Source organism: Acomys minous, assembly GCF_964271855.1.
Source record: "Acomys minous genome assembly, chromosome: 8".
Classification (NCBI taxonomy): domain Eukaryota; kingdom Metazoa; phylum Chordata; class Mammalia; order Rodentia; family Muridae; genus Acomys; species Acomys minous.
Window position 1 is genome coordinate 106,758,862 of NC_140489.1, and position 11,178 is coordinate 106,770,039.

At 47.7% G+C, this 11,178-nt stretch overlaps 1 protein-coding gene across 2 annotated transcripts in view; it reads right to left on the reverse strand.

Annotated features, from left to right (window-relative positions):
• MEMO1 (mediator of cell motility 1) overlaps nt 1–8,396 on the reverse strand; it is a 91,772-nt gene extending 83,376 nt beyond the window's left edge. The window contains exons 1-2 of one of the 2 annotated variants that reach the window (XM_084793812.1): nt 8,197–8,396; nt 7,510–7,587 (exon numbers count right to left, since the gene is read on the reverse strand). In XM_084793812.1, coding sequence (XP_084649938.1) covers nt 7,510–7,570 — 61 coding nt within the window. In that variant the 5' untranslated portion in view covers nt 7,571–7,587; nt 8,197–8,396. Of the gene's footprint in view, nt 1–7,509; nt 7,929–8,196 lie in introns of those variants that run through there. The other variant, XM_084793813.1, reaches the window with a different exon arrangement.
• Between the last annotated feature and the right edge of the window lie 2,782 nt (nt 8,397–11,178).

The window sequence follows — 11,178 nt, forward strand, 5'->3', positions numbered from 1 at the left end:
TCTATCAATCACTTATCAAGAAAATGTCCTACAGACTGCCTACAACCAAACCTTTTGTAGGCGTTTTTCAATTGAGGTTCCCATCCCTCCAATGAGTCTAGCCAGTGTCAAGTTGACATTAAACTACCCAGAGCACAAATACCTAGTGTTGACAAGCATCTAGAACAACAAACTCTCATGCAATACTGACAGGAACACAAATCTGAGTATCTACTAAAACTTAATACACATATGCCATGGCCTAACAATTTTTCTCAGTTACTCAGAGAGTGGTGGCACACGCCTTTAATCCTACTCAGAGACACAGAGGCAGACAGGCAGATCGCTGTGAGTTTGAAGCCAGCCGGGTCTACAAAGAGAGTCCAGGATAGCCAAGGCTACAGAGAAACCCTGTCTTGAAAAACAAAACAAAATAAATAAAATGTCCATCAGTTGCCGGGTATAACAGTGCATGCCTTTAATCCCAGCACTTGGGAGGCAGAGGCAAGCAGATCTCTGAGTTCGAGGACAGCCTGGTCTATAAAGTCCAGAAGAGGCAGGACTACAAGAGAAACCTTGCCTCAAAACACCAAAAATAAAAATAAAAAGTCTATCAGTAATAGAATGGGTAAAACAAGGCATATTTACATAATGCAGCAATGAGAATGAATTTGTCTCACACGTGTAAAGTTAAGCTAAAGAATTTCAATGAAAGGCCGGGCGTGGTGGCGCACGCCTTTAATCCCAGCATTCAGGAGGCAGAGGCAGGTGGATCGCTGTGAGTTCGAGGCCAGCCTGGTCTACAAAGCGAGTCTAGGACAGCCACGGCTACACAGAGAAACCTTGTCTCAAAAAACCAAAAAAAAAAAAAAAAAAAAAAAAAGAATTTCAATGAAGTACATCAGTGTTGGAGCCTTCACGAAACCTGGCTGCCCTGTGTCCTTCTCCTGAGCATTACCCTGACTTAAGTCTAGTCCTCAACCTATGGTGCTGGCTTTCAGATGCTCCAAGCCCACCAGCCCCTCCACCCTCCTCCCAAGGAGGCCCGTCACCTCTTTGGTCCCAGATTCTTTATCCCCACCCTCAAAGGCAAAGTTGCCTCCTGAGTTGGAAGAAGGGTCAAGCCTTGGAAGTACTGAGGTTAAGGTTGAAGATGAGGCTGTCTGCTTGTGACTCACTGACCACTTAGAGCCTTCTTGTCCTCTCTCCCTGGGCTTGTGACCTCACCCTTGTGGCATGCTCACTGCCTTTCTGGGAAGGCCTTCCCTCCCTTAGAACACCAACTGCCACTGTCACTGGGCTGTTTCTGCCATGCCCAGGGCACAATGAGGACAAGGACCCACTAGAACAAGCAGTGTTCAAAGCTGGATTTGAAGCTGCTTTCTGGCTGGTAGTTATGTCCCAAAATGAGATAGTTCTGAGAAGTACTGCGAGCCAAGAGACTTGAAGCATTCTCTGCTGGCCACTGACTAAAGGGCTGGCTAGGCTCTGCTAGTGTCTGCTAGAGCTGCACTTCTAGGATAGTGTACACCCCAATGCCCCTGACCCGGGCCCTGTCCTGCAAGGTCAATGACGTATACACCCAGAACGGGCCCTCTATAGAACAGGTAAGATGAACCTCACTTGTCGAGCCCAGGGAGTCCTGTGGTAGTGGCAGAACTCCTTAGATCCAAAGTGTGAGAAACCCATCAGAGCAGCTGGTGCTACCACAGAGCGGATGGGTCTAGTGTAAGTAACCCATCAAAACAGCTGGTGCCACCATGGAACAGATGGGTCTATTTCAGATTGTTAGAATGGGCCCGGTGCATTCTGCCTCACCCTCTGGTCCACAGGGAGCCCTGGCAGGACATAAAATTTAAAAAGAAGAAAAAAAAAAAAGAAGAAGAAGGAGGAGGAGGAGGAGGAGGAGGAGGAGAAACTCAATGAACATGGGACAAGAATAAGAATGTAAGGTAAACTAATGTTTCTTGTGCTGGATGTAATTCACAGTGTATCTGTTTTCAGAAAGCTCACACATCTATTCTTCCTTTTCCTGTATGTCATGGGGGTGGAGGAAGAGTATCTTACTACATAGCTCCAATAGTTACAGAACTCCCTAAGTAGACCACCTGCCTCTGTCTCCCAGAATGCTGGGGTTAAAGAGGTGTAGCACCATGCCCAGCCATCTTTTTTTACACTTAACATTAAAAGGGTCCACAACTGGTATCAAGATTGCTAATTCTTTCCTATCACCTTTACTATGCTCAAACAGCTGTCATATTCACTGTTCTTTAGAACGTAAACATTGGGGTGGCGTGGTGGCATGTGCCTGTAATCCCAGCACTCAGGAGGCAGGCAGATCGCTATGAGTTCGAGGCCAACCTGGTCTACAAAGGGAGTCCGGGACAGCCAAGGCTACACAGAGAAACCCTGTCTCGGGGAAAAAAAAAAAAAGAATTTAAAAATCGGAGCTGGAGAGATGGCTCAGAGGTTAAGAGCACTGACTGCTCTTCCAAAGATCCTGAGTTCAATTCCCAGCAACCACGTGGTGGCTCGCAACCATCTATAATGAGACCTGGTGCCCTCTTCTGGTGTACATACAGGCAAAACACTGTGTATATATGATAAATAAATAAATCTTTAGAATTTAAACATCAATGTCTCTATGCATTTATGTATTGCCAATACTCACTACTTGTTCGTTTATCCACTGTATTTGTTTCTTTTCTCATTACTGTGACAAAATACCTGACAAGAAGCAACTTAAAGGAGGACAGGTTCATTTTTGCTCACAGTTGCATTAGATATTCTATCAGAACAAGGAAAACTGGTGACAGGGCTTTGGGGCAGCTGGTCACATTACATGCCAGTCAGGAGCACAGAGCAATAAATAGGCACCAGCTCACTTTCTTCTCTTCGTGCTATGCAGAACCCCAGCACAAGCAAGGTGCAGGCCACATTTAGGGTGGGTCTTCCCACTTCAAGGACATGCCCAGAGGTTTGTCTCTTCAGTGAGTCTACATCCTGTCAAACTGACAATCAATACCAAGCCTCTCATGTATTACGCACCGAACACTTTTACATCCGTTTATGTGAAGGCTTGCTGAGAATCTATGTAAAGGCCTGTGCTTCCGGGCACTAACATGGCTTAGCAGGAAAAGGCACTTAGAACCAAATTTGTCCTCTTGAGTTTGGTTCCTAGCTTCAAGAAGTCAATACCTTATACACAAATAATAGGAGAAAAGTACAGCCAGAAGGTGGTGGTGCACATCTTTAATCCCAGCACTCAGGAGGCAGAGGCAGGTGGATCGCTGTGAGTTCAAGGCCGGCCTGGTCTACAAAGTGAGCCTATGACAGCCAGAGCTACACAGAGAAACCCTGTCTTGAAAAAACAGAGATGGGGGGTGGAGAGAGAGAGACAGAGACAGAGACAGAGAGACACTCTAGTTGTATAGCTAAGGTATAAAGTAGATCTCTTGGAGGTGTAAACAGTCCCTACAGGATGAGTAGCAACTAACCTGTTAAGGGCATTTTCCCAGAGGGAGCAGTCTGAGCAAAGGGCACAGAGCTAAAACACAGCTTGCTATATCTCAGGAAACAATGAACAGCTGCTCAATGTTGCTTGAGGCTAGTAACACCAAGATTTGACCAGAGTAGGATGAGCTGTCAAGACAGGGAAGAAGACAGTAGTCAACTTCAACCTTATCCAAAAGACAAGGATAAGGGAAGAAATGATTCCTTCAAAAGATTATTCAGGAAGCAGTATAAAGAGTGGAATTAAAGGGATAAGGCTAGAAAAAGAAGTCTGGCTAGTAGGCAACCTTAACTGTCCAAACACAAGAAATAAGAGCCTCAAACAAGACAACAGAAGCTACACCCAGATAGGTGTTGTGACCCATGCCTTTAATCCTAGCACTCAAGAGGCAGAAGCAGGAAAATCTACCTGAATTTCCAGGCCAGCCTATTCTACATAGTAAGTTCCAGGATAGCCAGAACTACATAGAGATCCTGTCTCAAAAAACAAAAACCAAAAAAGCTATATGTAATCTGAAGGAAAACTATACAAACAAAATACTGTTGCCTTTAACCCCAGCACTAGTGAGGCAGAGGCAAGAGAATCTCTATGGGTACCAGGCCAGCCAAGGCTACACAACAAGACCTTGTTTAAAAAAAAAAAAAAAAAAAAAAAGAGCCAGGTGTGGTGGCTCACACTCAGGGAGGCAAAGGCAGAGGGAACTGTCAGTTCAAGGCTAGGCTGGTCTACAAAGTGAGTCCAGGACAGCCAAGGATATACAAATAAGCCAGGCGTGGTGACACACACCTTTCATCCCAGCACTCGGGAGGCAGAGAGGCAGGAGGATCGCTGTGAGTTCGAGGCCAACCTGGTCTACAAAGTGAGTCCAGGACAGTTAAGGCTACACAGAGAAACCCTGTCTCGGAAAAAAACAAACAAAACAAAAAACAACAAAAACAAACAAATAAACAAATAAATAAATAAAGGTTATAATTACAGAGCCCAGCTCCAGGGAAAGAATGAATCCCTCTAGCTTCAGAGAACACCTCCACTCATATGCACATAGCCCCACACAGATACACAGATAATTAAAAATAATTAATCTTCCTAAAAACAAAATTTAGCTAACAACCTTTGTATTCTTAACATTTACAGGGTGTTGGGCCGTGAGCCTTAGTTCGGTTGCTGATCCTTGTTGCACGCTGGTAAGGGGATGAGGATTAACTTTCCTATGAGATTAGTTTTCCTAAAATGTTACTTACATCATATTAATACCCAACTCTAGAATCTCCAGTGCTGCACCTTGCCAAGTAAGTCTCTACGATGCTAACGTTCACAGGCATCCCTGTAAGGACTGACCACTCTTACTGAATTGAACTCCTTACTTACACTTACCTAACCCAGTATAGATGTGCTATCTCCCTCCTGTTCCAAACCTGACTAAACAGCCTTCGTCTGCAGCACAATTCAAATCCTACCTCTGCGTGACTCCTCTTTCCTCAGAACTTGTAATCGCACTACCTCAACAGATATTTAATTGCTTCTCTGAATTTATAATTTACTTCAAATAACCTCTACATTCCTTGAGGGAAAGGGTTTATCCCACCGTCAGTCAGTGGATCTAACAGCATGGAACAAGGAGTATGTAAGACAGAGACTCATGTAGGAGCGGAAGTAATAAGTGTATAGCAACTTTTTCTTTCTGAAATAGCTAGTTAACTGACGCCAATGTGATTTTACCCTTATTTTGTCACACAAAATGACAGTCAACATATTTTTCCTATTCCTCAGATTTTTTTGTTTTGGTTTTTTGTTTTGGTTTTTGAGACAGGGTTTCTCTGTGTAGCTGGCTGTCCTGGACTCACTTTGTAGACCAGGCTGGCCTCGAACTCACAGAAATCTTTCTGCCTCTCTGCCTCTGCCTCCTGAATGCTGGGATTAAAGGCATGAGCCACCATGCCCAGCTTATTCCTCAGTTCTTTATGGACTAGAGAAACAATAGCACAATACAAAAGAAAACTCCCCAATAGTAGGACATTATTTCAACATAAGTAAACTATCAGAACACTACAGATACAAGTTATCAGACCAATTTTATATTACACAGCTGTAATTTTTCCTCATTTGCTTTTAGGATACAAATATAGCTTTTTAAACTACATTGCTTTCCATTTACCCTTAATTTTCCTCAATATTAGTCAAATTTTAAGTCTCACCAGGCAGTGGTGGCACACACCTTTGACCGCAGCACTGGGAGGCAGAGGCAGGAGGATCTCTGTGAGTTCAAGAAAGTTACAGCCAGGACAGCCAGGACAGCACAGAGAAATCCTGGAGTCTCACACATCTGAATTCCAGTAAGTTATTACTTAGTCCACCCAGATCTTAGGGAAGAATATAATTACCCATATCAACATTTTAAAAAACAGTCCATGTTTATTTAATACTAGTAAGTATAGTCAAAAATGTTTGACCAGATTAAAGGCTACATCATGTGTTTAAACGCTAAGGATTTCTAAGACCAAAACTGTAACCTGTGTCCACTTTTACTACCCACATAAATGTTTAACAATCTAAAACATTCTCCAAAATATTTGCCCACATCTCAGTGTAAGCTACAACAAAAGCTTAAAACATTTGTAACAAATGCATACAAAAACCACAATGAATAAATGCCAAATCATAGCCATCAATATAAAAAATGTGACTAATTCTCCAAAACATACTGAAAAAATAAATAAATCGTTTATTTAGAAGCCTTCTGTTTAACAATGAGTCGTATTAATAGTGCATTGATTTATAAAGGGCAAACTCAGGAACCTGAGACCTGGCTTGTTCAATTCCTATTTTACCACTGGCCTAGTCTTAGGTGCTGCACCAAATTGCTGTTTCCCTATATACTAACACAAGAAAAGCTTAACTGACATTTCCAGGTTTTTTGACAACTGATTAAAGTCTACGAAGTACATCAAGACCATGTGGGAACTCACTGTTAAGTATAAAATATCATACTTATCCAATGCAAAAACTACAGCTACCTGTTAGCAGTAGTTCCAAGGCCAATCGGTGGTTCTTTTGTGTCTTTGCAGGGCAAATCTGCTGTGAACTCTCAGAGAAAATAACTGCCTTCCAAATTTTCTGTTTTCTCAAAAAAAAAAAATCATGTCACTATCCAACCCTAGAACTTGCAAAGGAAAACATGAAGTTTAGGGCCAGTTGTTGATGAGCCCACATAGATTAGAAGCCATCAGGAATCACGGAAGAACTTTTCTTTGTTACCATAGCAGAAATGTGACCCCTGAAAATAATCTCAGAAAGCAATCCTTGTGAGTTGTACAAAGGGAACTGGCCCTATCCTTTCTTACCTAAAAGAACTCCACACGTTTAAGAGTGCAGACAAGGCAGAATTCTCTCAAAACGTTAAGCTAAACTGGGCAGGTGGTCCAGCACCTGCTCGGTGCTGAGCGCTGGGTACTGAAGAGGTTGCTCAGGAAAAAGTGCTGATGCCATCTCCAGCTGCCCCTGAATGACAGTAACAATGCAAACACTGACAAAAGAGCTAGGAGGCCACCCAGAGCCCCTGCCTGGCAACACCTCTGCCAGAGCCTCCACATACAAAGCGACAAATCCCTCGAGAGGCCCTCGTCTGACAGATCTCCCAAGCGAGACCTAGAGTGGCAACAAGAAGGAGGGGAGAAAAGTACTGCCTGTCACTCCTTCCAGGGGCGCGGGGTATCTCGAAGGCGAGGGCAAAGGCTGCGGTACCCTCGGCTAGTCCCTGGCACGAGGACCGCGCCAACTCGTCCTTCCCCGCAGCAGCGGCCGTCCGCGGAGCCCCGCAGCCCGCGCTCGCCCCGGGCCGGCAACTCCGCGTCCAACTCCGCGGGCGCCAGGCCGCCGGCCGGAGCGCCGGGTGGGGGAGGCGGCGCGGCCCGGCCCGCTCCCTCGGCACGCGGTCCGCGCCCGCCGCCCTCCGCCCGCGTCCCCGCCCGCCCTCCCGGCCGGCCCCGGCTGCCCAGCTCGGCGGCCTGGCGCCCTACCTGAGGCGGTGTACCAGCTCCCGGCGTGGCTGGCTTCCCGGCAGACCACTCGGTTGGACATCTTGGTGCCTGTGCCGCCTATGGTGCACGAGGATGAATGAGGAGGCGGCGGCGGCGGCGGCTCCGCGAGGGGACAGGACGCCGCGGGCCCAGCCCAGGAGGAGGCGGCCGCGGGGAGGGGACCGGCCCGGCCCAGGAGGAGGAGGAGGAGGAAGAGGAGGAGATGGCAGCTGGGGCGGGCGGCGGCAACAATCACCACAAACTCTGCCGGCCGCCGGAAGATGGGGCCCACGGCGGCTTCGCCCCGAGCCCTGCGGCCGCGGAGTCGCCGCCACTGCCCGGACCGGGCTGCTTCCGCGAGCCGCCCCGGGCCCCGCCGCGCGCGGCCTTCCGAGCCTCTGGCTGACCCCACCCCCGTGACTCCGCGCCCTCCCCCACCCGCCCCGCCCCCACCGCCAGGCCTCCCTCCTGCCGCGCGCCCGCCGGCCCCGCCCCGCGCCTCCGCCCGCTGGGCCGCGCGCTCAACGGCGGAAGCCGGACGGGCCCCGCGCCATCCCGGGTCGGGTGGCGGCGGGCGTGGCGGCGGGCGAGGCGGCGGCGATCGGAGCCACCCCCCACCCGCCCACAGCCCGGGGCCGGGGCCTGAACCCGGGGAATGCAGAGCACGGAAAGCCCACGCGTCCTTACTCGCCGCTCTACCGGGTCCGGCCCACTGAGCATGCCCAGCGCCGAGGCCGGGCCCGCCGAGGAGGCTCAGCGTGCACGCTCCGCTCTCCGGGGTTTAGCGCCAGCAGAGGCTGGGGGCAGGGCGCGGGGAGCAGGGTGCAGGACGCAGCCGCGAGGCTGGGAGAGCCCCTTCCCCCAGCCGCCTGGCTGGTCCCGGCGCGCCGCGGGCTCGGCACGCACACGCGGTCGCTGCCCGCCAAGTCCAGCAGGGGTTCCCCCTTCCCCGGCGTCCTTGGTAGATTCCCACCCTCGGAGCGTCGCCCGGGAAGTTTCATTTGTAGAAGCGTTCTGGGGTGTCCTGTAAAAATGTAACCTTCGATTCCCAGGCTAACTCCTACCACCTAGTAGCGTCTTTGACACAGTTATATATACTAATTGTTATTTTAGCTGTAACTGCAGTGTGGCAAAGACTGTATCAGTTATTTCCTACTATGCAAAATGGGGGATGACATTCGAAAGGGAGGGGTACCTAGGAGTATACATTAATCCGTGCGAGGCGCTTGACACGGAAAGGCATACTAAAAATGTCACCTTTCACTTACAAAATCCCAGTGTTCCACGTAAGTGTCAGCAGCAAGGAATTCCTTTACAAACTGGGTAGAATCACAAAGGAAGTGGTTTGACTTTGAAGTGCAGGATTCCAAAACTGAGTAACAGTTGCATTTGGAGCAGAAATTATAGCACCAGGTATGCCTGAGGTTCACATTAAACTAGATCCTGGAGAAGTCCAAAGTAATGTCTAACTGCCTAATAGCCGAGTTCAGTGCTCCTTAATGACATAACAAGCTTTTTGCTTGGTTGGGGGTTTTGCCAAGTTCTGAAGTTTTGTTATAAATTCTTCAGAAAAGCCGGGCGTGGTGGCGCACGCCTTTAATCTCAGCACTTGGGAGGCAGAGGCAGGCGGATTGCTGGGCGTTCCAGGCCAACTTGGTCTACAAAACGAGTCTAGGACGGCCAAGGCTACACAGAGAAACAAAACAAAATAAATTCTTAGGGAAAACGGTAGATCACTTCTTGTCCTAATAGCTTATGTTACTTACCAAACTTAGCAAAGACCAAAACGGCGAATAAATGTGAATTCTTGGACTGGAGAAATGACGCAGTAAATTATACGTACTGCTCTTGCAGAGGACCTAAGTTGAGTCAGCACCCACTTTGGGGAGCGCCCAACCATCTCTAAGTCCAGAGTGAGGCTCTGATGCCCTCTTCTGGCCTCCACAGGCACCTCCGATTACAGGCACATACCCCTCCACACAGATAATTTGACTAAGTTTTTACTATGTAACTGAGTGGCCTGGATGGAACACCCAGTGTAAACCTGGCTGTCCTCAGACTCAAAGAGATCCATTTGCCTGTCTCTAGAATGCTGGGTCTCAAAGGAGGTATCGCCACAGAAGCTGTTTTGAGACTGGATCTCCCCACATAGCCCTGACTGCCCTAAAACTGAGTATGCAGACCAGGCTGGCCTTAAACTTGCTGGGAACCCAGCTCCAACAGAGCTTATTGAAACCTACTCCCACCTCCTAAATACTAACTTCGTAATGCACTTTATAGCAATTTTATATAATTTGCACTTTATTATTGACAATCTCAGTTATATACACTAGTGATCTGGGCTTGACATTCCACGTTATTCACAGTAGAAGGCAAGGAAAAACATTAATAGTCCATATGACGCACAGAAAAATTAATCCCAGAATCTAACATTAGTGCATGTATCTCCCAAAACAGTATATCCAATCTTTGTTGTAGTGTCCTAGACACAGCAACAGTGCCCATCATTAAGACATGTTTAAGACAGAGTCTTTCTAGCCACGGCTGTTCTGGACTCTGAGATCTACCTCACTCTGCCTTCCAAATGCTGAGGTTTAAGTCATTTGGCACCCTGCCTTCTCCATTTAAGACAAGGTCTCTCACTCCAACTAGAGTTTACAGACTAAACTGTCCATGCAAGGTCCTAGGAGCCTCCTGCTCAGCATGAACATTATAGGAGACACCACACGCTTCCAGGCTTCCTCTAGCATTTTACATAGATACTACATGGATACTACTGGATACTACATGGATACTGGGCATCTGAAGTCAGGTCTTCATACTTCGACAGCGAACAATTCAGAGAGTGTGTGTGTGTGTGTGTTTGTAGTACATGCGGAGGGGATATGGCTGCCTACAGAGACCAGAAGCTTCAGATCCCATGTGGATCCTGGAAATCAAACCCAGGTTCTCTGTAAGAACAGCCAGCACTCTTAACTGCTGAGCCATCTCTCCAGGCCCTGGATCTGCAGATATAAATGGAAACCATAGCATCACTTCCATACAAGTGTCAATCATAATTAACTATTTCCTATACTAAAAACTGGTGTTGAGCAGGGTCTCGTGGCATACGTCTTTAATCCCAGCACGTAGGGGATTAAAGCTCTGGTTGGCCTTGAGCTCATAAAGATCCACCTACCCGGTACGGGGATTAAAAGTATGCACCATTATGCCTGGCCGCTAAGGGGAACTGCAAAATTTATCTGGTTCTCAACTTCAGTGCAACTTCTAGTTTGAACTGGGTGACTGAGAGTGAGCGATGGGCATGTGGACTATCTACTTAGTATCCCCAGCAGACATGCTGACAGCAGACTCTCACCTCACCAGCTGCCACACATCAGGAGTCACTCAAGGGGAAACCATGACTCCCATTGCTCCTGTGAATGTGTTTCCTAGCTCTCATCACTCAACTTTCTCAAAGCCAGAGTGAGCTATCTGTTTCTTTATGGGGAATAACAGAAATACCCTCAGAACTACTGCCTATTTCCTATTACTTTATCTGTATGTTTTGCCTAAATGTATGTATGTATGTGCCAGTGAGAAGAGAGGGTCCGATCCCCTGGAACTGGAGTCACAGTCATGAGCCACTATGTGCTAAGAATCAAATCTGGGTCCTCTGAAAGAGTAACA